At 47.8% G+C, this 26,231-nt stretch overlaps 6 protein-coding genes and 1 non-coding gene across 7 annotated transcripts; 5 read left to right on the top strand and 2 right to left on the bottom strand.

Annotated features, from left to right (window-relative positions):
* Positions 1–448: 448 nt before the first annotated feature.
* ACHE_20649S (PP2C family serine/threonine-protein phosphatase) lies at positions 449–1,658 on the top strand (the record flags this gene model as incomplete). The annotated part of the gene is made up of 5 exons (XM_043284976.1): positions 449–514; positions 565–674; positions 722–1,016; positions 1,073–1,175; positions 1,225–1,658. 5 exons carry the CDS (start codon positions 449–451, stop codon positions 1,656–1,658), a joined length of 1,008 nt encoding a protein of 335 aa, XP_043133713.1.
* Positions 1,659–1,972: 314 nt separating this feature from the next.
* ACHE_20650S (uncharacterized protein) lies at positions 1,973–5,007 on the top strand (the record flags this gene model as incomplete). Its single annotated transcript, XM_043284977.1, has 2 exons — positions 1,973–2,371; positions 2,428–5,007. The coding sequence occupies 2 exons, from the start codon at positions 1,973–1,975 to the stop codon at positions 5,005–5,007; spliced, it is 2,979 nt and encodes a 992-aa protein (XP_043133714.1).
* A 4,821-nt stretch (positions 5,008–9,828) lies between these two features.
* Positions 9,829–10,061, top strand: ACHE_20651S (uncharacterized protein; the record flags this gene model as incomplete). The annotated part of the gene is made up of 2 exons (XM_043284978.1): positions 9,829–9,907; positions 9,961–10,061. 2 exons carry the CDS (start codon positions 9,829–9,831, stop codon positions 10,059–10,061), a joined length of 180 nt encoding a protein of 59 aa, XP_043133715.1.
* A 7,293-nt stretch (positions 10,062–17,354) lies between these two features.
* Positions 17,355–18,308, bottom strand: aspf4 (allergen Asp F4; the record flags this gene model as incomplete). The annotated part of the gene is made up of 1 exon (XM_043284979.1): positions 17,355–18,308. One exon carries the CDS (start codon positions 18,306–18,308, stop codon positions 17,355–17,357), a length of 954 nt encoding a protein of 317 aa, XP_043133716.1.
* A 1,877-nt stretch (positions 18,309–20,185) lies between these two features.
* On the top strand, positions 20,186–20,274 carry ACHE_t20017S. The gene has a single exon. It is a non-coding gene; the product is annotated as a tRNA-Val (tRNA).
* An 884-nt stretch (positions 20,275–21,158) lies between these two features.
* On the bottom strand, positions 21,159–21,719 carry ACHE_20653A (uncharacterized protein; the record flags this gene model as incomplete). The annotated part of the gene is made up of 1 exon (XM_043284980.1): positions 21,159–21,719. One exon carries the CDS (start codon positions 21,717–21,719, stop codon positions 21,159–21,161), a length of 561 nt encoding a protein of 186 aa, XP_043133717.1.
* Positions 21,720–23,325: 1,606 nt separating this feature from the next.
* Positions 23,326–24,792, top strand: ACHE_20654S (uncharacterized protein; the record flags this gene model as incomplete). Its single annotated transcript, XM_043284981.1, has 2 exons — positions 23,326–23,386; positions 23,441–24,792. 2 exons carry the CDS (start codon positions 23,326–23,328, stop codon positions 24,790–24,792), a joined length of 1,413 nt encoding a protein of 470 aa, XP_043133718.1.
* Positions 24,793–26,231: the final 1,439 nt, after the last annotated feature.

Here is a 26,231-nt window from a genome sequence, read left to right on the forward strand (position 1 = left end):
AGTGCTTGAAGAAGCGGAGTCGCGAAAAATAAATGACGCCGATGGATGCCGCTTATGCTTACTATTACCCCTGGTCTAGACTGTCCCGCACTTTCTCAGATCGATATGATCCTACTGGGATATTGATTGATCGCTGATACTAAATATGGCATCCAATCATTCACACCTGATATCTAATGGTGAGCTGCTGCAAGGCGAGTAATGGGACGGATATCCCCAGACAACCAGACTACAGTCCACACTCTAGCCACCAAACCTCTGAAAAAGAACCTGGAGAAATTATCCTATTAGCCTCAGCAGCCATGATGTCAAGGCGCCATCACGGCGGATAGGGAGATCCGTGGACCCATTCGCCTTCCATGGCTATGGGCCTCGTATATATGCAGGATGTTTAGATACATTCATTCCCATTTTACCATACCACTATGGCAGTCAGAGCACTGCGGAAATGTTCCGAAACGTTCTTATGGCAAACCCAGATTCCCTCCTGTTGTTTGATGCAGGTGTTGGGCAGGTGAGCGTGTCTGAAAAATAAGATGAGAACATACTTATCCAGTAGTATAGGCTCAAGGAGGAAGGCCTCACCAAGAAGATCGTTGCACATTCATTCTACCGGACCAGTTTCCTGCCCGTACGGAACATAGGTTGGCACTCTTCGCCGTCTACGATGGACAGTAAGATCCCTATTATCAAAAAATATGGACAGGGCTGATGAATTCAGTGGCTCCGAACTGGTAGCAGAACATGCAAGCTGGAATCTTCACAGCTTACTCGCGAAGCGCCCAGAATTCCAGAAAGGCGACTACGAAGCAGCCATCAAGGCGGCCTTGTCGGACGAGGATGCCATCTTACTCGAAAGGTATCGAAATGAGACCCGCGAGCCTGCAGTATCTGGATCAACAGTTGCTCTATGCTTCTTGAACCTAACAACGGGGGAGTTGGTTGTTGCCAATTTAGGGGATTCGCATGCTGTCCTGGCTGAGCGAGATCCTAAGTATGATACTCCGTTTCGTATCGTAAGTTTCTGTCGCTTTACTCCTCTTGGACATGAGTATTGATTCATAGTGCCTAGCGACGCCTGACAGTGAGCCACAAACCGGATGTTCCCGCAGAGAGATCCCGGATCGAAGATGCCGGCGGCACTGTCAACAGAAACACTGGGACAGCACGAGTGGGTGAGTTAAGCCTCTTCATACCTCAAATTACCATATACTGACAAGATAGGATCCCTCAACATGTCCCGAGCCATAGGCGACCTCCAATACAAAAACCCCATCAACAACATGGACGATAACGAGTCCACTTCCTCCTCTTCGTCTGCTTCATCCACCCCATCAGTATCCTCCGCTTTCTCTAAACTCCGCCGTGCCTCATCAGCATCTTCCGCCCCAGAAAACCGCGGCAACTTCTTATCGAACGAACCCTACATGACGAGAGTCAAACTCTCCTCTGAGCGGCGCTACATACTCGTAATCGAGTCTGATGGTATTAGCGACCATCTGGATGATAATACCTTGATGCAGTATGTGACGAAGCTGTCTTCGCGTGGGTATAGGGCTGGGAAGATTGCGCAGGAGATGGCCGCTTCGACCACGAGTCGGAAGGGGAGTGATAATGGGTCTTGTATTGTTATTTTTCTGGACGGGCAGAATGCGTGATGTCTGATCCAACAATTTTGCCGTTGACTGAGCGATATAGCATTAAAATGTTCCATAGGATTAGCGACGGTACATGGCTTCTTTAGCGCGGCGTACAGTGCCTTAGGACATAGAAGCACCAAAACAATAGATTATCGCATTGCTTCTTTATATGTTCAGGGTTGTTTATTTTTCCAATTTTGAGAAAAAGCTCGAATATATTGGTTGAAATAAGTGTAGCCCTACTGATAATAAGTCACATGACACCGCGCTCCAACCGCGTCACCCCAACACGCCGCAGAACATCGGACGATGACAACCAAACCTAAACCACCATGAATCCCAATGTTTCCGATGCCCCCGACCCGCAAGTAATCCTTAACGACCTAAACCCCGCCCAACGAACCGCCGTCTCCTCCCCCTCCCCAATCCTCCAAGTCCTCGCCCCCCCGGGCTCCGGCAAAACCAAGACCCTAACCGCGCGCGTCGCGTACCTCCTCGCCCACCATGGCTACCGCCCACAAGACGTCATCTGCTGCACATTCACAATCAAGGCCAGTCGCGAGATGCGCGAGCGGATTGCGAGGTTGATTGGGGGACGGGTGGAGGCGAGATTGGTGCTGGGGACGTTCCATTCGATTTGTCGGCGTTATTTGGTGAGTTATGGGTATTTGATTGGGTTGCAGAGGGGATTTGGGATTGCGGATTCGAGTGATAGCTTGGCGATTATTAGGGTATGTGTATCTGTCTGTGAATGCGGGTTGTTGCTTATATGGGTTCTTGGATACAGAGGATCGTGCAGCGCGGGAAGCTTGGTATTCAGCCTAATACAGCGAGGGCGAGGATTTCGCATCAGAAGGCCCATGGGGTTGATCCGGAGCAAGCTGCGGCGAAGTATGGAAATCAAAAGATTGTGGAACAGCAGGAGTTTGTCCGGGTTTACTACGAGTACGAGAAGGAACTGGCGACATGCAATCTACTGGACTATGATGATTTACTTCTGCGTTGTGTCGAGCTGCTCCGACACCATCCGCACTGCGTGTCGAATGTCCAGGCCGTTCTCGTCGATGAATTCCAAGATACGAATCACATTCAATACGAATTGATGAACCTCTTTGCTTCGGCCAACAGACGCATCACGGTCGTCGGAGATCCGGACCAGAGTATCTACGGATTCCGGTCCGCGGAGATCAAGAACCTCGCGCGCATGCAGAAACTATACAGAGACACGTCCGTCGTCCTTCTAGAAGACAATTACCGCTCGTCTGGGTCAATCCTGAACTCCGCGCAAGATGTTATCGAGCAGGATACCTCCAGACCCGCGAAGAAACTGCAGCCGACACACAGCGTTGGAACACTGCCTGTGCTGCGCAAACTACCCACCGCCGTAGCAGAAGCACAATGGATTGTGCTTGAGATCCAGAGGTGCATAGCTATGACGGGGAATCTCCTCAAGTATTCCGATTTCGCTATCTTGCTTCGTTCCGCAGCTCTGTCGCGGCAGATCGAGTCTGAGATGGGAAAGGTCGGAATGCCTTATAGAATGGTTGGAGGACTGAGGTTTTTCGACAGAGTTGAGATTAAGATACTTCTCGATTATATGAGAGTCGTGAGCTCGCCTGGGAATAGCGAGGCACTCATGCGCATCATTAATGTCCCACCTAGGAGAATCGGTGATGAAACGACTCGGATGCTCGTGAACGGAGCTCAGAAGGCAAATCTATCTTTATGGGACTTTATCAGAGGCGTTGCACAGGGCCACAAATCGACCGAGAAGGCCTTGTCGAAACTGACGGATCAAGGTCTTTCATCATTTGTCGGCATTATCGAGTCTTCTCGACAGAAGCTGCAGGAATATGCCGACGGTACTGCACCAAGGAAACTTCTCGATTTTATTATCAAAAAAATTTCTTTCCGGGACTATCTCACGGCGACGCACGGCCAGAATGAGGAGAACCGATGGGCCAACGTCGAGGAACTACTGAACCAAGCAAGCGATATACCAAGTCCAAATGAAGAAGAGGAGGAAGGAGACCTCCCTCCAATCGAAGGTCTCGAGCAACAACAGGCCCATCCCGGCGAGGATGCATTGTCTCACTTCTTGGCGAATGTAGCCCTTTCAACAGAAGTCCTTCCACATAATAACGAGAACGAACAGGAAGGGGAACAACAACCAGACGAAAAGGTCACTATTTCCACGATTCATGCGGCAAAAGGTCTTGAATGGCCGGTCGTGTTTGTGCCGGCGGTGTATAATGGAATTATTCCCCACTCGCGAGCAGAAGACCAAGATGAAGAAAGGCGATTGCTTTATGTGGCCATGACCAGAGCGCAGGCGCTCCTCTATTTAAGCGTGCCTCTTCGCATCTCTCGAAGCGGCGAGGAATCGGAAACATCTCCAACAAGCTTCATCCCACCAAAGATCATCGAGACGCGTTTTCGCCCTACTGGCCCGAGTTTACAAGAGAAGGCTGTTTATATGATTGCTGATATCCTACGTCGGCCACAACCCGCTTCTGCAGATATGCTGAAGGCACAAACGGAAATCTCGTCTACACTCGACGATCGATGGACGGCAGATGGCAAAAGACATGCGGACCTTGTGACTAAGTGGGACGGCTCTATCGCAGGCGAGGAGCCTTGTCCCAAGAGACGGAGATATGATCAGAATTCGGGTCAGTCGACGACTACATACATGACTGGGTTTACGATGGGCAATCCGTCGAACTTTTCCGTCCCAACCACGATGTCTTCTGGATTTTCCACGGCTCGAGAGTATATAGCGACGTCAACTAAAGCAGAGCAAGAGTCGAAGAGCGAGGCTACAGATAAAGCCAAGGCCAACAGCGCAGCAAGTCGCAAACCTGGTCTTTCACAAGGAACCATATCGAGCTTTTTCTGGCAGCCTTCAAAACCTAAAGCACCGCAGCCGTCACAAATGTCGCCCAGAAATCAAGCTGGACAGCAAGCTGCATCAAACCCAGCATTCAAGAGCGTCCTCCCACCCCAGATCCCGCCTCGTCGCCTCCCACAAGCGCAAACCCTCCAACCACCCCGTCCAGCTCTCGAACCATCCGATCCAAACAATTACACGTGGCTCTCCACGCCCTCAATGCCAGCCGGAAAACCGATCCGAAGAAAGGCGACCTCTGAGGAAGAAAACGAGGCCCAGGCAGACCAGGGGACCAACGAAGTCCAAAGCAATCCGGGCACAGTAAACAGCGTACGACCAGCGACCACGTTCCACACAACCACAATGTCGATGGTGCAGCAGCCAAGAAAGACGTTGGGGATCCGACGGACGATGATGAACGGATGGCAGGAACGGATGAAGCGGGCGACCAATGGGAATGGGAATTCGGGATTATGATGACTTATGCATACGATTTAAATGGGGGGTATATATGGCGTTTGTGGCGGCTTATGACATTTATGATCTGGCGCTTAGATGTTTGATTGACAGCATGGCATGCTACTTGTACGAGTATTTTGTCTGTACTTTGTTATGTGTATTTGCGTCATTTACGAAGTACTTTGGGCATGATTCCTAGTTTCTAATGGATTGGTGCCGATCGCCTGATGTACTTCTTGCAATGTGCGACAACCAGCGAAATCAGACATAAAAAGATGAGTCTTCACATCGCTTGAGCATGTGTTAACGAGATACCCAGTACTTGTGCCTCCACTTTTTCACCCGCCGCTTTCGCTGTGGGTGCGCCACACCGATAGGATATTCACACCGATAGAATAAAAATCCATCTCATCATACCCATCATCTTTACTATTCAATAGACATCGTCTACCATGCCTACTGAACGCGAAAATATCGAAGAACAAATTAAAAATGCCATTGCCACGTACGAACGCGATAAATCACAAAAAATTCGCCCTCTAGCAGAGGCATTTGATGTGCCTTACCAACGGCTCCTTCGACGCGTCAAAGGGCTACCTGGGCGAAATTCTACCAAGCCAGTTAACTATGCACTTGATAAGCATCAGGAGAATGCACTCAAACACTGGATTGAGCGATTAGATCAAGCTGGAGTGCCTCCAACAGCTAAAAGGATAGAAAAAAGTGCCAACTTGATTCTACAGCGTGCCCATACGGACCCAACTATCCCTCCCAAAAAAGTCAGCAAAGAATGGCCATATCGCTTTCTTGAACGCTTAGGACCTGAATATACACGGCTTAAACAAAGGCCAAGGGATCCAAAGCGCCTACAATCTCAGGATCTTGGGATAATTCAGAACTGGTATGATCGGTTAGAGATCCTCCTTAAACAGTATCAGATCCAGCCCCAGGACCTCTATAATTTCGATGAAATTGGCTTTATGGAGGGCCAGGGCCGTGGAGAAGTGGTAATCACTAAATATCCATCAAGAGCGCAACATCCTGGTGCCTCTTTTTCTCGTGGTTTAATCTCTGTTGTGGAGTGTATTTCTGCAGATGGATCGGTCCTTCCTCCCTGCATCATTCTCCCGGGAAAGGGCCATCTAGAGGACTGGTATACGCATTCAGATATGCCAGGAAACTGGATACTGGGAGTCTCACCAAATGGCTATATATCCGATGAAATAGCCTTTGAATGGATTAAACATTTCGACAAGCATACTAAGCAGCGATGTGTGGGTTTAGACTCTTTTCTTTATTGATCACATAGCAGTCAAGGCTAACTATTTCTTATTTAAATAGGCTGGTGTTTATCGGCTGCTTCTTATGGATAATCATGGATCTCACCTCACGTATGAATTCATTGAATACTGCGAGAAGAATCGGATTCTTCTCTACTCCTTCCCACCACATGCAACCCATTTTTTGCAGCCTTTAGATGGAAAGCCATTTAAACAGTACAAACACTATCATGGGCAGGCTGTCACTGAGGCTGCTATACTTGGATGGAGTGATTTTGAGAAGCGGGAGTTCCTTACAGTACTACCAGGTATTCGGAAGGAGACATTCAAGACCCATACTATCCAATCAGCCTTTAGAGATTGTGGAATCTTCCCTTTTGACCCCTCTCCTGTTATGGACGATCTGGAGAAACAAGCAGAGCCCATTCCAGATCTACAAATATGGGATGGTGACTCTACCTCTAGTGGTTCCGCCCAGAGCTCTCCTAAAACCATCAGGCAACTCCGGAAAGAAATCTCTAAGGCTCGGGCATCCTTGGATAAGATTGATGGTCATCTATCTGCTTTATCACCAGGCTTAAATAGGCGTTTGGAGAGGATATTTAGTGGTGGTCTAACTCAGGCGGAATCCAGTGATCAAACAGCCATGGAGTTGGACCGATATCTCAAAGCTGCAGCACACCAATCTAAGCCAAAATCTCGTCGACAAGTTCCTGGACTTAGCCACTCTGGTGTACTATCAGTGCAGGATGCCAACAGGCGAATTGGTGCCCGAAAGAAGGCAGAAGAAAAGAAGGAAGGGCGGCGACTTGGACAGTCTATTAGGACTTCTTTGGCCACCACTCACCGCAGATATGACCGATTGGAGCTATGGATGATGGGAATTGATGAAAATGCCGACCAGGAAACTATTGATAGTATTTTAAACAAAAACCGATGAATATAACATGTGTTATTAGACATCCATATAAGGGTATATGATATTATTATTCTATCGGTGTGAATATCCTATCGGTGTGGCGCACCCACAGCGAAAGCGGCGGGTGAAAAAGTGGAGGCACAAGTACAACTTGCGTTATGGCAGAATACATATAGTACGGGAGCCACTTGAAACGACGCTAAGACTATTCCCTGGTATTGCTACATTGTCGTGCCACCGTCTATATCCCGAGACATAACGAAGTACTGCTTCACTGCAGCTTTCTAGATCACCCTCCAAGTTGTCTGGCATCATCGACAACAAAGTAATAGCATCTACGAAGTACAGTGCATCGCTGTATCCGCTAACGATTTGACACTACGGGACTGATCTCTAACACGGAATGTCTTCATTCGCTATAAATTTGAATCTTTCCCGCCAGTGGGCACGTTATTGAATATTTCACTCCCTATAGGCTGTAGACTGTGTACATTCTGGACCCCTTGTTCAACATAGATGAAGCCGTCTTAGTATAAACAGACAAATCCACAAAGCTATGAATAACCCATTATGATTTGATATTATAATCGCACCGTTATCTTTCCCTTCTGTCCCACAAGGCTAGATTCCATGTACTACTCCGTACGGAGAACGGAGTACTCCATAATCCCCCCTCCATACGGTGTACCGTCTGCACCCCATATGCACCACGATCACCCACATTCTAGAACATACACACATCCTTACAAACACCAATACCAATACCAATCTATTAAACCCACTATCAATCAGCCCTTTCCTGCATCCTCTCCTCAATAACTACATTAGCCTAACCCCGCAAATCACGCGGGACTGCGGCATTCACCGCCAGTACTTTGTCACTTGACCGCCAATTAGTACCAAAAGCCAGGCCGCCAGGGGGACTTTTGGCGGCTGTTGCTGCTTGCTTGCTTGCTGCTGCCAATTGTCTTTCTGGCTTTGTGGATCAGGGATCCGGGCATGCTCGATCGGCTTAGTACGAGTGTTATTTGGACTTCTTTTTTAGTTGTGCCATGCATCGTTAGTACGGGGTAGAGTCGCACGGTGGCCGGAGGAGTGTTCCGTCTGGTTATTGGTGATAGTATTGGCGGCGTGGAGGATTCGTAAGTGTCTATCTATGGGTGGACTCCGCGGATTCCGGGGTTAGCTAGCCACGGAGTACGGGGGTCCAAGTATGAGTATTCCCTGATAGGGATTGGTACGATCTACGGTACAGACAGGATGCCGTACCTAGGTGTACTGCTGACTGCACACCGTATGCCGTGCACCGTTATGCTTAGCCCGGCAAACGTACGGTACTATGTATGAGGAATATTAGATAGACAATAGTTACAGGTTACAGGAAATGAAGCTATCCCAATTGAAACACGGAATGCGACAGGTATGATTTGGACAAATCCACTTTGGGCGGTAGTCTCGACCTGTCTCTGTGCTTTGCTGCTTCATGTATGGATCTCATGATGGAATTGGGACAAAGTACGACTTACGGAATATTCGATAGGGAGTAACTATGGGGTATTCCGTCGGCACGGAGCAGAGTATGTACAAAGAGAGTTGTACACATAATCATAACACACTGAAATGGGATGATTCCAGCCAATTTTAAAAATAGCCGGACGTGTAATGTAATGGTATTACAGGGGCACGGCATGTTATTGGAGACTCACTGTGGTATTTTTGTATGTAAGTTACCAAAGGGATGGAATATGGACCGGTCCGATAATAGTACGTAGCAATAGTACGGCGTAGTATAGGAGAGGATGATGTACTACTAGTAGTACTCTGTACTGGGGCAAGACATGACGAAAGCGAGACACCAGCCTCAGTCCCGCCTTCTAGAATATTGTATATCGTCATAAGCCATAGATCACAGTAATTATACGGGGGCAACGGGGGCAATGGGGGCAATCAGGGCAACAGCCTCATTGCTGCGCCATATATGTTTGTTTTGTATGTATCATTCTTGGGTAGGATAGGGTAAGGCTGCATCCAAGGCAGCCTGAATGAATCATGCCAGAGCACCAGTCAAAGTGCGGATAAGTATGCTATACCAGGCTGCAATTCCAGGGGAGCGGCACAAGTGGCAGTGAATTCGCTCTCAATCGTCAATTAAAAAAGAAGCAGGTGACGCCTGAAAGAAGAAATGAGTGCCTGGAGATCCAGTCGGTAACTGGCATACCAGTCGTAACAAAAAACGGGCCCTGATTGGCTGCCTCGTTTCCAGGAGGGTGGTGACCCCTGGCAGCAATACGGTATTACGAATACAGCCATGATCGTCTTTGCAGAAGGACACTAAGAGAGTATGGAGACATACTCCGATGGATCATGGAGTGACGTCCCTGAGTTTGGGATAGGCTAATCCACTATGGTGTACTCGTATGCGGCTTTGTTTGGGCCTGAGAGTTTGCCTGTTTAGGTGTTATTCTATTTCTATTCACTACTGTCCCGGCCAGATACAAAAGGCGTCTCATCTCCCGTCTTGATCTCACTCAATCACTCCAGCTCTCTCTACACAACACAAGCTCTACTACCACTACTCTGCTATATTCTAGTATACTCCACTACTACACCACTACCACTACATCTTATACTTAATACATCATGCCTACCAAGCCCAACAACGACTCCAACACCACCCTCGCCAGCAATGGCAGTACAGACCAAGTCGTCGTCATGCAGGGTACGCTCACTTCTCTTTACTTGATGTGTGTCCAATACTAATCCTACTTTCAGGTCCCAATGGTGGTCGTAAAGCTCCCGTTGTCATCCACCAAGGTGGCCAGACTTATGACGAGACAAGACCCTCGGACTGGGACAAGCAGCGCTGGAAGTAAACTCTCCAGCGCAATCCAGTCCGATCCAATTCATCCAGCAGCGACTCCCGCCGGCCGGGATCTATCTACTCCATACTCGACCTATACGACATTAATTGCGGCTGCTGGATGATGACACGGGATGATAAACGGAGGGAACGCACTCTATCGTGATATCCGCGCGGCTTCGACCAAAAGTGAGGCGAGGCGACGATCGACGAATGAGCTTAAGCTCATAGTTCTCGACCCAGCAATCGACATTTCTCGACTTTCCATCTTCATCCCGGGCCCCAATTGTCGATTATTGAGCAAGCCAGTCACCGCCATCTCCTGATCGTTCACACGCGCATCGCCAAACTTCCAACTCCAAACTTTCATCGAGCTTGCCCTGGATTATTATGCTGCATTATTTTTCCCGCTTCCGCTTGGACCCGGACTTGGACTCTTCGTCTTGTCTTTTCCCTACACACGCTTTATTTTAATACCTAATGACGGCGCTATTGTATTTGTACCGGTGGTGTTTGTTCTGTTTGCTTTTCCCTTTGTCCACGGTGTTCTTCTCATTCCCGGTGTTCTCTGCATTTCCAAACTTTCTGCCGTGTTTGCGTCCTCCGGTCTATCATCCCGATCTATTCCCTTTTGGCGATAGTGGATGATACCCCCCTGTCACCTGACCGACCCCTTGCTGGGACAAACAGGACAAACACGGCAAACATTGCATTTTGTATCATTACTGCTTTTGCCCTTTGTGTTGCAAGGCGTTTCCTGCGTTTCTTTTCGGTGTTGACTCGGAGTCGGACTCGGGATTTTGTTGTGCTGGTCGCTGCTAATTGCTCATGTGACTATGCTTGGTGTTTTCTTTTGTCAGTGGACTCTGCTGTGGTTCCTTTGGAACGCTAATTATCTGGGCTGGGATGGGTGCGATGTACGATACTGGACTACTATCTCTGGTACTACAATACTTAATCAATACTACTGATATTCAAATGATCCGTGTGTGCTTCGTTATCCAATTTCGAAGGTCTAAGTCGGGTATCATGGAATACAAAGGGCATTGAAAGCAGGATGATATGGTCTCGCTACCAAGAAATAACGGTGTAGACTATGCTCCGAAGATGCCGAACCTAGATCCTTCAGGATAGGACCTAAATTTTAGTCTCTTGGAGAAGCAGTGAATGAGAGTAGCGTAGCTTGGGTACCAGCTCAATTCACCTACTCCGTGACCCTTCGTCTGACTGGGATCTACTCGGACCAAATCACAGTCCCATCCATCGTCCCTTAGGCAGATCATCCTATAGCATCGATATGGCATATAGCCACCAATTGAAGACAAAAATCTTGGTCTATGGATGCGTATGCACTACTCGCTAACACTTTCATGATGAGCCATCGTCCAGTCTGCATAGACAGCGTCTTACCGGCACAAACACGCCTCACAACCATTGAAGCTTCAGTCGGGCTTCTCAAGAAGTGGTTTGATGTATAAACGCAAGGAACTCGGCTTCCCTGAAGATATAGGCGCCTGGATCACACTAGCCCCCAAAGCGTGTTGGTCGATTCTTGTGTCAACTCTGAAGAGCAAAGGTGTCGCATCAATCAGGGAAATCCAAAGGACCCATTTTCTTCCTGGTGCGTCTATTGAATCGCAGACACGGGGATATCTCTGAGTCATGGCAGACGGAAGCTGGGCATGATCTCAAACCACCTTGATTGTCTGGCTAAGGAGAGTTGCCCAAGCGGATCTGGCATTCTCGGGAATGGGGTCGTATTCGTTGTCAAGGAAACGATGGATTCTGTGTTAAAGGTAGCCCAGGAAATGGGTGGGACGCAACGATTCTGTTTGCATTGGTAATGGCGCTACAGTCAAGCTGCACAACCCATGTTGGCAACATCGCACAATCCAAAGGATGTAGAGTCCCGGTGTATATGTCATTGAGGGACATAAAGCTCACCATTACTTGTCAGCAAAATGGGCCCCTCAGTGTCCAGCACCTGAGAACACAAAGCGCCATTTGCTTTGAAAAACATCGGAAGCCAGTCACCCTATCCCCCTCCGAAAACCAGTTTGCTTATACCCATACTCTCCCATAGATCTCACAATGCAGACAAAGGAGTATTTGTCGATCCCCTGAAGACGGTATAGAATGCCTTATTAACCCCAAGCTTCTGATTGCCTTGGCTCTTTGCATTAGCCAGGTCAATAGCATCTCCATGAGAGAAATCCTCAAGCCTACAGGCAAGCGCGTGGACCGAACTGTGCAATAGATGCATTTGTTCGACGAGCTCCATTAATCTGCAATAGCCCGGTCGGGCTTTTCAAGGATGCCATCCAATATATGAAAAGATGACTGGTGGCTGGTGATAGAGGCGTTTGGAATCAGGCTGGCATGGCCATACGCCCTAGTCGCTGGGCAATTGAGCGCCGAGAAAGAGTTTGATCGTGTTGGCCAAGCGCTATAAATGCAGCAAGATGCATTTGTTGACTTTCTCGCCAAGATAGACATGATTTGCGATCAGTCCAAATCCCCCTAGTTGGCGTTACCAAAAGATAATGGCTTGTTTTCCAGTCCTTTTTTTACTTGTTCCTACGAGCCATGGCAGTTGACAAGTCGAGATATGAGGACCGGGATAACGTCGCGTTCTGAGCTAGAGCCATTTCAAGCAACTGCTAAACGTTGTCGGCAGCTGATGTGGAATAATATATGCTCATGGCAAGGCCTCCTAGGCCAGTTTCAAACTCTACCAACCACATACCGAGTCACAACAACGGACACGAAGCAACTGGCAGCATAGTGCAGCCGAGGTTAAACGCTTGCAGAAGTAGGGAAGGAAACGAGATAGTATCCAACAGGCCCATGGACCTTCGTGGCCATGGGAACAGCAGTACAAAACAGTAGCACGGGACATACAACATGCGGAATAACATATCAGGATGTACGTAGAAAGGCGTTGATGTACATAGCGATTACCACTACGGCGGCTTACCCGGCCGTCCCGCAGGACCTGCCGCCACTCGGCCTATAGGGCTGACAGATGCGTGTATGAATAATAATAATAATAATATGCTCATGGCATGCACTCCTCAAATAAAGAGAATGAGGATCCTATTGCCTCAGAACGGATTAGCGCAGGCGAGTTCTTTTGGCTGAGCACAACAAGCGCTGTGCATGCAGCCAAATAAACTCAGACTTCATTTGCTGAGATCAATGCTACAATCAATCAAAACCCCCACGATTGACTACAGTGGCCAGTGGTAACAGAAAGCAGTCGGTTTGTTTAGGTTCCATTGTCCAGTCTGTCGAACATACCCAAACTTGGCACCAACGTGCACCATAAAGACGGAAGGGACTGCACACAGCGCTAGGCTCAAAATGGAAAGTTCTGACAGGTGCATGCAGCGTCAGATAAGCCTCCAGCCACATCCTTATGTCAAATGTCCTGGAGCGGAAACCTTGCGCCATATAAGGAGTCCTATGCTCGCCGATTTGACATACCTCCTATCGTCTGCCCTGTGGGAAAAGGGGGAGTTGACACTCATATACAACATCCGGAACACGAGTTACTGCGTTTATGCGCCACATATGAGACTTGTGTCATTGCTGGTACCTTCTGCTATTTCGTGGTAAGACCGAGATATTGCGCTTTGGAAAAGGAAGAAAAAAACAAATGTGACGACGCCTAATCGCTCATCCACATAAGCGCATATCTGAGAGCTATATCAGACTCTCAGGTGCGAATCTTTTGGTCAACTCATCTGACTTCTGGGAACCAATTTGACACGGCATGGTATGACTTTAGAGACCATAAAGATGCACAAGGTAGCAAAGGATGAGGCCGTTACGAAATGCGCCTCAGAACCAAGCAACTCAAGTCAATTATAGATTCGTCTTGAAGAGATCAAAGAAAATGTACATACAAATTGACTAGGGGAACATGAAACAACACAAAGTGCAGGGATTAATTCCAAGAGCATGCACGCATACTCAGACGGGAAATTGACGCGCAGGTTCTATTTTATCTACAAAAATTAAGGGGATAACGGGATATTCATCAGTGATGGTCTGGTAACAATTCTCTTGCCAATCGATCAACCGACCAATACTTCGAAAAAAAGTCAGACTGCGAGGGATGTACGGACTTCCAAATGCCGCCCAAATCAGAAAGCTGCCCCAGTCATCTTGAGCGATAACGATACTACAAATACAGCTTGAGAAGCCTAAGTTCTTCTTGAAAAGCACATGAGGCCTGATCCGTGGCCTTGTGCCGAATGTCCCAGAAACCTAAACCACCAGGCTTTCGACCTAAGTCAGCCTTCTACCAAGAGAGATTCCCTTCGCCTGCATCCACCACCGCAGCTCTTTGACTAGTTCTACAAGAAAGTGCGACAGCTCGAAGATTACTGAGATGTTCTCCCAACCTTTGTGCTGATGAAGAGGAATACGGAGATTTACGCACCCTAGTTTACGAATTCCGCAAGCATCCTTTTAACAAGTCCGTTCACAAATGGATTCCAACGACGTACCTTTCACAAACCAGAGAAGGGATGTATCGACAACCTGAACCGAAAGGTTTATCTTTGCATACACGTGATTGGCCAACCATCAACTCAGTTGAGGTCTCTATAAGAGCTTATAAGCCTCTTCTGCAAAGCACAAATTTGTGACAAAGTGGAGCAAGGCACAAAAGCTATTCAAGTTATGCAAACCAGTATAGAAAGCAGCCAACGTCTGGAGAAATTCACCAAAATCAAATGCAGGATTTTTATCCAAAAAGCTATGGAACGAGCCGAAACCACACCAGTCAAATGTATGGGCCCGAGACTTTGCATAAACCATACATGGAGCTCCATACTGTACTTATTAGCTAAAGGCGCGCAGTGGTGCAAAAGCCAAGGCATGTGGTATGGGAACCGCTTAGCAGCCGCTTGCTGGCTGATTGCTGCCTGTTTAGCACGCCTACTCCGCAACCAACAACCCGATCCTTCATGTCAAGACGCGTGAGAGTGTCACTGCGTGCCTTCCACAAAATGAGTTTCAAGGTCTTGGTAAACAAAAAGCAAGCAAGGGATTTGTCAGAGAGTGCAGACAACCATCATGCAATGGGCTTTTAAGGAGCCACCAAGGAGTGTGCAGGAATACTCCAAGAGCTCCTTTTCAAGGACAGAAATTTTGATCAGCAATTTCCTCTTGATGCTGACCATCTGCAGTCTAGCAACATGATCCTGATCAGCCAGAACCCCACCGCCATGTCCCTGTAGATGAGAGGCGGAAAAGGAAGCCCTATAATTAGCTCTGACATTACTAAAGGACTCTTTCAGCATCAAAAAGGAGTCGCTCGAGCAGTCATCGTTTTCTTGACGAAAATCACAAGTTTATCCCAGAATTCTCTGGATCGCAGACCTACCAATCCATATCACTATTCTAAGATAGAGGATTGGTGAAAGCCACTTCACGGCTATACCGTCGAGGAAAAACTCTTGTTTCCTTTTCGACCCGGAAAGTATCATCAAAAAAACACATCTCAATACTCAAACTCGCTACTAAACAGAGTTTAAGATAATATCGTCTCAATCCGAGCGGAGGGAAAATCCACGATCCATTATCATGATAGTTTCATACGATGGATTGCCATCCTCGAAATTACCCTGCCTCAAAGCATCATTTCTACATGACCCAAATGCCCTAACAAAATACTACACGATTCATTCAGTACAACCCAAGGCGACGTTCGAAGCTTGTCCCCGATTCAATGACACGAGAGAAATACAAAGACGGGCCCGCTTTCACCGGAAGGACAAGCATGAATACACACTCAAACGCGAAGCAAATAGAAAAAAAAAAAATCTCCATGACTAGAGCTTTCGAAGCTCTGCCTGCAGAAATTGGCCGTGAGGTAAAAATGTTAGTAGCCCGAGAGCTAAAAAAAAAAGAAAAAAAATCCTACCAGAGCATTTTGCCAAAATATGCAGACAGCCCTGAAATAGTCAGGGCTGTTCTCACCAATAAGCTCCTATACCTATATCGCTATTATATGATCCCAGAGACTAGCATTACATCTGACCAGATATGCCAAACATGGGTTGATCAGATTCGAGATTCAGAACCCGAAGTCGACCAATCCAATCGGTTAACATGTGCACTGAACCATCAAAAGCTGCTCCTCAACTATTCGACTACAATATCGTCATCGGGTCTGACAATCAGGGAAATGAAGATGCCCACACTTTGACAGGCTGAACAAACGTTAGCTCACCGACCATTTAGCCCAGCTAGCCCTGAAAGACAAGATAGTCATGTTATTCGATAAGTCCGCAGCATCGGCGATACAAGGAAGCGGTCAAGTTACTTTTCTTGCTCATTATGTTACCAAAGCCGAGTCAACCGAGCGCTCAACCTTTATTCCTGAATAGAAGCAGGCATGTCCTATTAAGGAGAACTCCAAGACCCACCAGCTAAAGCAACGTGAGAGGACACTTTGAAAAGCATGCTTGGTAACAACAAACTATGCCTAGACACGAGAGCATACTAAAGGGCGCACTTCGTACATGATAAAGACAAGATCAATCAGGTTACATGCTTACGCTACAATTCAAAAGATGAAAAGCATAAATAGAATAGTACGGGGTACCAGGCGAACCTCTTTCAAACAAAGACGACCTGGCACACACTTTTGGAACATTATAAAACCACCAATGGGCAAATTCACTAGCGTCTACTGCTTATTTATAACTACTCATAGCACCCATCAAACTATTCAGGTACTTTGTATGGAGTAGTATGCTACTTGATCTGCGAAGACCTAGGACTCGTAAACGTAGAACACAATATTGCCCTAACTTGTCTCGGTCTTTGGTACGGGGTGCACGGTATCCAGACTATTCCCCTTTCCTATCTTTAGCCGAAAGATGAGATTCAAGCCAAGAGGTTATATTAATCTCAATACGAAGGACATGCGACTAGCCGGATTAGGGCTTTCGCCGTTGGCTATTGAACTATGACAGGAGCACGGATGCTCCCTCCAGGCTGACTGGAAAAGGACGTCCGGTGTATGGTAATTTCAGAATTACTAGAATAAAGAATTACGTTCTTAATTGGAAGATAATTGGAAGAGAAAGATAAATAAAATGAATACAAGCTGTGGTATAAAGATATTTACAGACAAAGAAACCACATAAAGGACCGGCACCGGCATGACACCCCAACCTTCCCGAAAAGAGATCCGAATAATTTGCAGAAGAAAGGAAAAAGACGCAAAATAGCAAAGACAAACAAAGACAGCTCTAAAGATAAATCAAAAGAAACAAGCGTTTACTCGTTAGTTGAAGTCGAGCTCGGCAACGAGACGAACGGCACCAGACTGCTCGTTACCACCAATGCCGTTGACGGCCTTGAGAGCCTCGGTGTAGGCGTTGTCCACGGTGGCGGCGTTACCGGTGATAGTAGAGCACTTCTGGTTGTTGTGGGTGCAGATCTTCATACCCTGGACGGCCTGCTTAGCAGCCTGAGCCTGGATACAAGAAACATCCCAGCCGGACCAGCCGTTGTTCGCAGAGCTCGAGAAGTCCATCTCACCCCATGTAGACGACCAACCGCCGAACTGATCCTTGGGGATATCCTCACCCTGGGCGGCAGCCCAGCCACCCTGGGTGTCATCGTCGAAGGCAACATAGCGGACCTCACCGGGTTCGAGGGTGAACTTGAGAGCGGAGTGGCCGTACCAGCCGGTGAGCTTTCCATCGGGGCCGATCTTGTTCCAGAAAACGACAGTCCAGGCGTCAGAGTTGCTGCCCTTGAACTGAACGACGTGCTTGTACTGAGGGGCCTTTTCCTCGGTAACTTCGATGATGTTGCTACCCCATGGGTCACCAACGTTACCAGCGTAGAAGATAGTACCGCCGCCGCCGCTGGACGAGGTCTTGCCGCCAAAGCCTTCACGGGTGTACTGGCCGTCGGAGGGGTGGGAGAACCAGTCGGAGGACGAGGACGACGATTCGGAGGTGGGGATGGCGGAAACGGAAGCGACAGCCGAAGCAGTGGTGGTCGTAGGAGCCTGAGTAGCCTCTTCAGTAGCCGAAGAGGTAGTGGTGGCCTCATGGCCACCAGAGAATTCGTTGACCCAGGATTGGAGGACGCCGTTGATGGTGGCATAGACCATGTCACCTGCCGCACGCTTGTCATGATGATGACGACGCTCGTGGCCGTGCAAACGCGCGCTGGCGGTGGCAGCGGTCAACGCTGTAAACCAGACGAGGGAGTTCTTGAGCTGCATTGTGGTTTATATTGTTGTGCGTAATAGACAAGGATTGTTGCAGGGGATAAGGATGCCCCAGGCACGCAAGGTATCAAAGAGAGTGGGGTGATAAAGAATGACAGAGAGCAGAGCTCAAAGAACGACTGTCCAAAATCGAACAAAAAAGAGTGTGGATGCGAGCCTGGAGAGTGGCAGAAGGTGGTGAAGAAGGAAAAGAGAAAAGATGAGCGCTGGGGGGGAGAACGGCGCATAATAAAAGGGCAGCCGCCAGCCCCGGCCAAACGCTCGCCGAAATTGAACCAAATAGACCGTAATTACCGAAAAGGGGCGGGTCAGGGGCCGCGGGTCGCGGGAGCTATTTCCATTGGCTGAGAGGGCCAGACGGTTCCTGAGCTTACTGGTAGCCGCTCAGGGCAAGGCTCTGATTGGTTACTGCCAAGGGCCTGGACTTTCGACCCCTGGAACAATACAGCCGATCGGATGCATCCACGGATTCATTCTTACCGTATATATGTATCATAATACAGAGAACTATCAATGCTCACCGGTGAGACATTCACTGACAGGATGATCAGCGATCGATGGGATGTGTAGATTGTTGGAATGTGTCAGTAGCATTCTCATGTTGAGATCTGTATCTACAAGTATGTACGCACAAAGTATGTACAGAAAGTAGAGCACATAGTCATGTCATTAATCCGGACGCTGTCTATGAAATGGCTGCCACGTAAGCCACACGTGCTGGGATTCGGAATACGGAGGACTACGGAGCGCTACTATCGGTCCGTATTAGAATTGGGGGTTTGACCACATTGACTGGCATCTACTCTGTAGAGCAAACATACAGACTTCTCTACATGTACACTGCTTTATTGACACATGGATACATGGTGACTGCATCTGCAAATTCTACGTGTATTGACACTGGTCACACCGCTGCTCAATCACGCACCTGCAGCATTAGCTTTGCGATCTATCTCTTGTGCCTGATATCTGTCAGGTACAACTCAACCCTACATACGCGGACAACTCTACGATTCAGCAAGTCTACTCTGTACAGCTCGTCCTCCGTACTTTGTACATGGACATCGAACATTCCATATTCTCCGGTCCACTGCCACCGGATGGCCCATTCACGCCCAATCAACCGGCGACCCGCTCACTAAAATCGCTGTGGAGCCAAAGTACGTACCCTCCACGTACTCCGGAGTCCTGCCTCAGAACCTGTTTGCTCTTAGTGTTGTGTGTGGTTAACACTATCTTTTAGTCAAAGGTAAATAAAAACAGCCTTGGATATGGTTTGATTAAAGGATCACCATAGAAAACCGTTCCATGGCTCATTCCGACTCTCCCGAGCGGGACAACGGTATGAGCCAATAAGCATACGTGCGCGTGTTTGATATCTCTGTTTTGCTGGTCCGCCGTTTTTTTTTTTTTTTTTCCCCGGTATTTGTTTATTTGTGTGGTTTTGTGTTGGCATTACTTGAAGCCCTATTATTACAGTGCTGTGTAGGCCAGCGACTCGCGCATGTGGATGACATCCCAATAGAGTAATCCTGTTGCCTCTCGCCTCTCAATTTGCCTCAACCCCACGCGAGGTTCTGGTCCAGTCGGCCAAGTATGCTGCCGAGCAGTCCAGATGGACATAGTAGTGCAGTAGTACTCTGTAGTATTAGTAGTAGTACAAACCCAAAATTAACTATTAACTGGGCTGTGAACTGTCTTCATTATCTGGGTGACCAGTCCGCGGATTTTACTTTCGTTATTCTAACGGAAAATCGAAACGAATGGCTCGTATGCTCATCAGATGATCGCGCTAAAGAAAGAAACAGATTAGTAAATTTTTTGCCTGTAATAATCCATTAAACATATAAGGTTCCGCATTTTCAACAGTTGGCCGGATGGTGTAGTTGGTTATCACGTATCGTTAACAGTTCAACAACTGGTTCCGATAAGGTCCTGGGATCGAGCCCCAGTCTGGTCATTTTTTTTCCTCTCAAACTTTTGATGTTTGCGATGGTGTCATGGCTTATCTTTCTTTCTTTTTTCTTTTTCTTTTTTTTTGTCTTGATGAATTTTATTTTATTCTGCGGTCGAGTATACAACTTTATAACGACTGGAATTGCACAAAGTACGAACGGAACTGCTCTAATTAATCTGCCATCGTTCGAACCATTAGGAACGGTCACAAGATATGTCACACTATTTACATAGGTGGCGAACACAACATGACCAGATGGCAGCCTCCGAGGTAGCCCACTCAGGCGGAATCTTCCCTTTTCAATACTTCATGAGCCTGTAACATTGCATTGTAGAATGGCCTTTCTAGAAGTGTGTACATAACTATACTCTAGAACCATATATCTCTCAACGGGATCTTACAGGCAATTCACTGCCGAAAAGACCTCTCCAATCTTCAAATGCCGACTCAATAATTCGTTCCCAAGCCGTTTCTTTTGGCCTGCAGTGATTGGAGGCGAGGCGATCTCCCTCATTTGTAGGATATCTAAGCATGGATGGAATTAGTACCGCGGTAGAAGGAATTGCAAGATGTGTAAGATGTATTCATTAGTATACCATGCGTTCTGCTATCTATACAAAAGATTAAATGACGTCATTAATACAATGAGTTAATAGGTATACCGGTAATCAGGATAGCGATCCCCCAACCGCCTAAGCTGCTCCTCGTACGAGCACTCCTCCGTCCCCTCCAAAATCCTCGCCCGACGAGTCCCCTTCCACCTATTCAACTTCCGCAAAAGCAAAACCTGCCCACCATAAGAACCATGCCAACAGCCACCAACGCAATGTTAAACCTTGCCCCGAGATTATAATACAGCACCGAACTCTTCGGGTAGATCTACGTACTCAGGATCCCCTGCTGCTGGTGGAAATAAACCCCATCGCAATCGCGGTGGCGCGGCGGTTATATCCCGCGCTGTTGTTCGGCGCCCAGCTGATCAGGCACGGCGAGCAGGAGTAGATCCCCGTTACGAAGATGACGAGTGCTGCGTAGCGCGTGGCCAGACTGCGGCCGACGAGTAGGAGAGCTGCGCCGATGAGGGCGATGAGCATTGTCACGAGGAGCCCGCAGGCGTACGGGGGCACGGTCATGAGTTGTGTTGTTGTGCTGCTGTAGCCGAGGGCTTCCACGATGGAGGGGGAGAAGTAGGCGAGGCCGAAGAGGCAGACGCTGTTGGTGAAGAGGACGGCGCATAGGTTCCAAACGTGGAGGTCTAGAAGCACTGAGGCGACCTTTTTAATGGTGACTTTTTCTGTCTCGAAGTGGTTTGCGTCGAGTTGCATGCGGGAAATGCAATGCTCGGCATGCCCTGATGGAGAGTGAGAGCCGTCCTGGGGCCGTTCGGGAGCATGAAGAAGAAGAGACCGAAGGACACGGTAAATAGGCCCTTCAAAATGAAAATCCATTGCCAGCCCCGAAGGCTCCGGGTACAGTCCATCTGCTGGATGGCAGCTGCCAGCAGGCCAGAAAACGCACCACTCACGGATGCCGCGGAGAAGAAGAGCGCAATGTGTACCTGTAGCTCATGACGCCGGTAGAATCATGACAGGTAGAGGATGATTCCGGGGAATAGGCCACCTTCAAACAGTCCTAGGGAGAAACGGCAGGCAGCAAATCCTCCGAAAGCGTGCGACTTTGCTCTGGACGACTGTGATGAGCCCCCACATGGTGCATAGTGTTGGAAGAAGAATTCGAGGCCCGACTTTCTTCAAGATGAGATTGGAAAGGAGTTCGGCGAGGATATAGGGTATGTAGATAGCCGTGATAGCTTTTTGTATTAGTAACTCCGTCTTGTGTAGACAATGGTTCGGAATACCCACCACCACATTTGTACTCATAGTCCGATAGCTTGAGATCTTTGTCCGTTCCGGCCTGTAGAATACCTTATGAGTAACAATATCCATAGCTGGACAAAACGGGGACAAATAAATTTACAATTCGTGCATTGCCAGCATTAGCACGGTTCAGCCAGGCGAGGAAATATAATATCAGGGCCATCGGCATCAGCAGAATGTCAAGCCTCAAGAGCGTCTGCTGCTCCAAACGACGCTCTTTTGCAGTAGGTTGCACCTCTTCGGTGGAGACGTGCTTTGCCACAAGAAAGTCAGCATCTTTAGGTATTTTGTCCATCGTTTCAAAATATTAGAGGCAGGAACCAGCTGGCTAGATCTCAAATGTGTGCAATGCATAGTCCCCTGCTGGGGAGAGCACAGCGTGAATATTTATATAGATAGCCAAGGACGCAGACATTGGGCTTAATTAACAACGATGGCAGCCAGATGTAAAATAGCACACTCCCCCAGGACCGTGGAATCAGCAATTGCTCGATTCGCCAAACATGCCCAGCCAGATTATGGTGGAAATGACCCGTCTCGTCCCCGCTTCGGGCCCAGACCAGATTATCCGGGGTCAAATCTGGGGTTGAAATCCGGGGAAAGACGTGTTACTCCAATTTCCCTATCAGGACGCCTCGGTTAGTGTAGAGTCACATCGGTTAATGCCGCTGCAATTATTCAATGTAAAAAGATCACTGTTGGTGAAGATTTCGTATGTATTTTCGTATATCTTGAACAAAATTTTCTGAATGTATAGCATATCCCCGCAATCATCTTCAAGCAAAGATATGATACCTGAGAGAATTAAAAGATTGCAAACAATGATATTATTCCTACTTGCGAACTTGAAGAGTTGAATAACTGCCTGAGGCAGGGATGCGGCATCTATATCTCCTTTCCCGCGTCAACTTTCTAGCCTCGTAGCCCTCAGCGTTTGACAGGAAGGAATTCCACAAAGTACCTCTGGTATAAGGTTGCTTTGTCGACAGTCAAGTCATAAAGGAATGCTTTGCAATGGATACTACCGAGATATTTTGACGGCAGACCTCTCACGAACATATGACGAACACAGCATGAGTAGATGGTAGCCTAGGCAGCCTACAGACAGAACTTTCTCCTGCCATTACGCTGTCTCTTCTTATCATTCTCACTCCATTTCTCAGAAAGGACTTTAGACATGATGCAAAGTAAAAGAAAGACGAGTCCTAGCTCAGAGAGGCCTTGCAAAAAAGTCAGATGTGAGTTAAAATTGACAGCTGAGTACCAAATAAAATTCTGACCCGACCATTTAGTTACCATCGACGATGAGATCGTCGGTGTGTTCGACCGCCAACCCTCGCAGCTGGACGCATCAACCATCAAATCAGTTAACGAGCTCAGCGAAAGCGAAAAGAACCAATGGAGACGGTATTCTAACCCAGAGGACTTTCTCAACTACACGGGATTGGACCAAGATTCCATGGAGGAATTCAAGCGATTCCACTATTTTGATACAGCGACTGGGAGAGTTTCATTCCAGGACTGGCTACTTCGCAAAGCACAGGGAGAATTATCAGTAGTGTACCACAGGCTTGAGTTATTTGGCAACGAGAAGATAAACTGGATATTCATACAGCCTTTATATGGCTCGATGAAGAGCATCATAGAGAACAATATGATGTATACCTGGATTCAGCTGAAAAGGATCAACCATTCACTTCACCCTACTCAAGACTGGAAGTATGCCGACTTGCTGAGCCGGCTGTTGCAAAGGGAAAAGGTCCAGTACGGGCTTCCTGAGGGCGCATTTCACATCGAAGAGAGACTTACAGCCGATGGACATCGACAAAGCGATTTCGTGTGCGAGAGGCTCCTGCAATACTATAACAGCTATGATCCAAACCAGCACGTCGCTCCATACGCATCGATTGTTGGGGTTACTGGAAAAAGCTTCATGATCCAGCAACTCGCAGTCCAACATGGCATCTACGTTGCATATGCAAGTCTGGCACACAAGATCTCAAACGCCTACCCACGACGCTCTGAAATCGCAGACAGATTCCCCAAAGACGGCATTAGACGGGAACTTGAGAAATTCTGGGAATGCTACATCGTGACCAGCCTGGCAGACATAGAAGCATGCAAAACTGCAAGCATCACGCCAGCGGGATTCTACAACTTGCAGACAAAGAGACCATACTATGGCTATCAAAAAGAGTTTGCAGACCGAGTTATGAGCCTCTTCAACATGTATCCGCGCCTACGGCATACAGAGGTGGTGAAGAAACAACGGACCAAAGTCCAGGCCATCCTTTCGAGCCGCGTCGATCATGCACAGATTTTGTTGCGGAGATGGAGATTGGAATTGGAGTCTAATGAAGACAACTGCAAGATTCCTAGCTCGCAAGCTGGTGCCGCGAAACCAAAGGCTCTCGTCTGTGTTGACGAAGCTCATGAACTTTTCGATCATAACTCGTTTAAATTTCATGCGTTTCGGGACGCTATCCGTCAACGCGATCTGTCCAGAGACCTGAGCAACTTTGTACCTCAGGATGGCGCTTTCGGGGCGTTAATAGGGACAGATTACAGTATGGAGGAAAGGGCTATGGCAGCAATAGGCGTCGGCAAGAAAATGTTTCCGCCTATCACTATTCCGACGATATAGATGATTCTCACTGAGAGCAGCTTATCCTGCTGACATGTACGATACCAGACTGGCGTCAGAAAGACATGCGCTGCCAACGAGAGAAAGAGTCCATTTGTCTCGGGGAAGATGACACGACCTTGTTCAAGTCCAGCCTACAATGATGTACGAACGGCGTAACTTGCGCGTGAAACGTTCTAACCGTGGCTCTGCCTGCCAACTAACGGAAACGTCAATATGTACAAGACCGCGTATTTGATTAATTCCAGTATCAATTAGCACCGTGACGCCTGAATATTCGATTAATGGATGGCTATTGCAGATGTATAGCCACCTGATATACTGTCAATGAATGCTACTCGCGGCTAATATAGAGCACTGTTGGCATAAGATAATTATTTGATGATATTTGCGCTTCGTTGTAGCTTGCCTACGGAGTAGCACTCACCCTGTATGAGAAACCGCCTCAAACCGAAATCCCGGAGAGGAATATACATAATGACATAACCATGTATGGCCGCAAGTAGTAGCCTAACAGGTCTCGACTCAACATCGACACCACACCAATTCAGAGAGAAACTGACAGATCTGTCACAATGATACAAGGAAAAAGAAAGACAAGTGACGGCCGAGAAACTCCCTATAAGGAAGCTTGATGTGAGCTTAAACTTACCCAGAAACATTCCTTCCAGTATCGTCGACCATAACTATGATTACCGCCGACGAAACCATGAGTGACTGTAAAACCCAGATCCCAAGATGGAAATGAGGCCACTAAGCGAGATTCCCGCGAGAAGAGCAAATGGCGACAATACCATGATCCAGAGCTTCTGTAACTACATAGACTGGAACGAGACATGCTCAGAGTACCTGCAGACATTCTACTAGTGGTTATCAGAAGGAGTTTGCAGAGAGTCATAGATCTTTTCGCGCGCTATGAAAATTTACGGTTTATCGCATCCAGTAAGTCACAGCGGAGAAAGAGAAAGGTCCAAATGCTTCTTGAAAGTCGTGTCGAGCATGCCAAGGCTTTACTGTCGAATTGGCGACTGGAATTGGTGGCTTAGGGAGATGACTGCAGTCCCCCCAACCTTGACCCCTACGAGCAGGAGAGTAGCGCGGAGGCGATCGAGCTCAGAGCATTGATTCGCATCGACGGAGCTTATGAGCTTTTTGATAATAGCCAGGCAACAAGGTACCATGCGTTTTGACGCGCTATTCGAGACCTCACCATTCCCAGATGTTTAGGGGAAGACCCAGATACAGAGGATGAGAATTTTCGAAGTGTTGATAGGCCCAACGCTCGTGTTGAGACAGAGACAACGACACGGCTGGGTACTAACAAGAAACTGTTCCCACTCATCAGCGATCTTGATATTTTTCCGAGTATCTTCAATGAAGAGCGACACGCACAGGTAAAGCAACAAAACGGAGCCATGATAAAACTTCTCTCTCCACTC

This window comes from Aspergillus chevalieri, chromosome 2 (genome assembly GCF_016861735.1).
Source record: "Aspergillus chevalieri M1 DNA, chromosome 2, nearly complete sequence".
Taxonomy (NCBI): domain Eukaryota; kingdom Fungi; phylum Ascomycota; class Eurotiomycetes; order Eurotiales; family Aspergillaceae; genus Aspergillus; species Aspergillus chevalieri.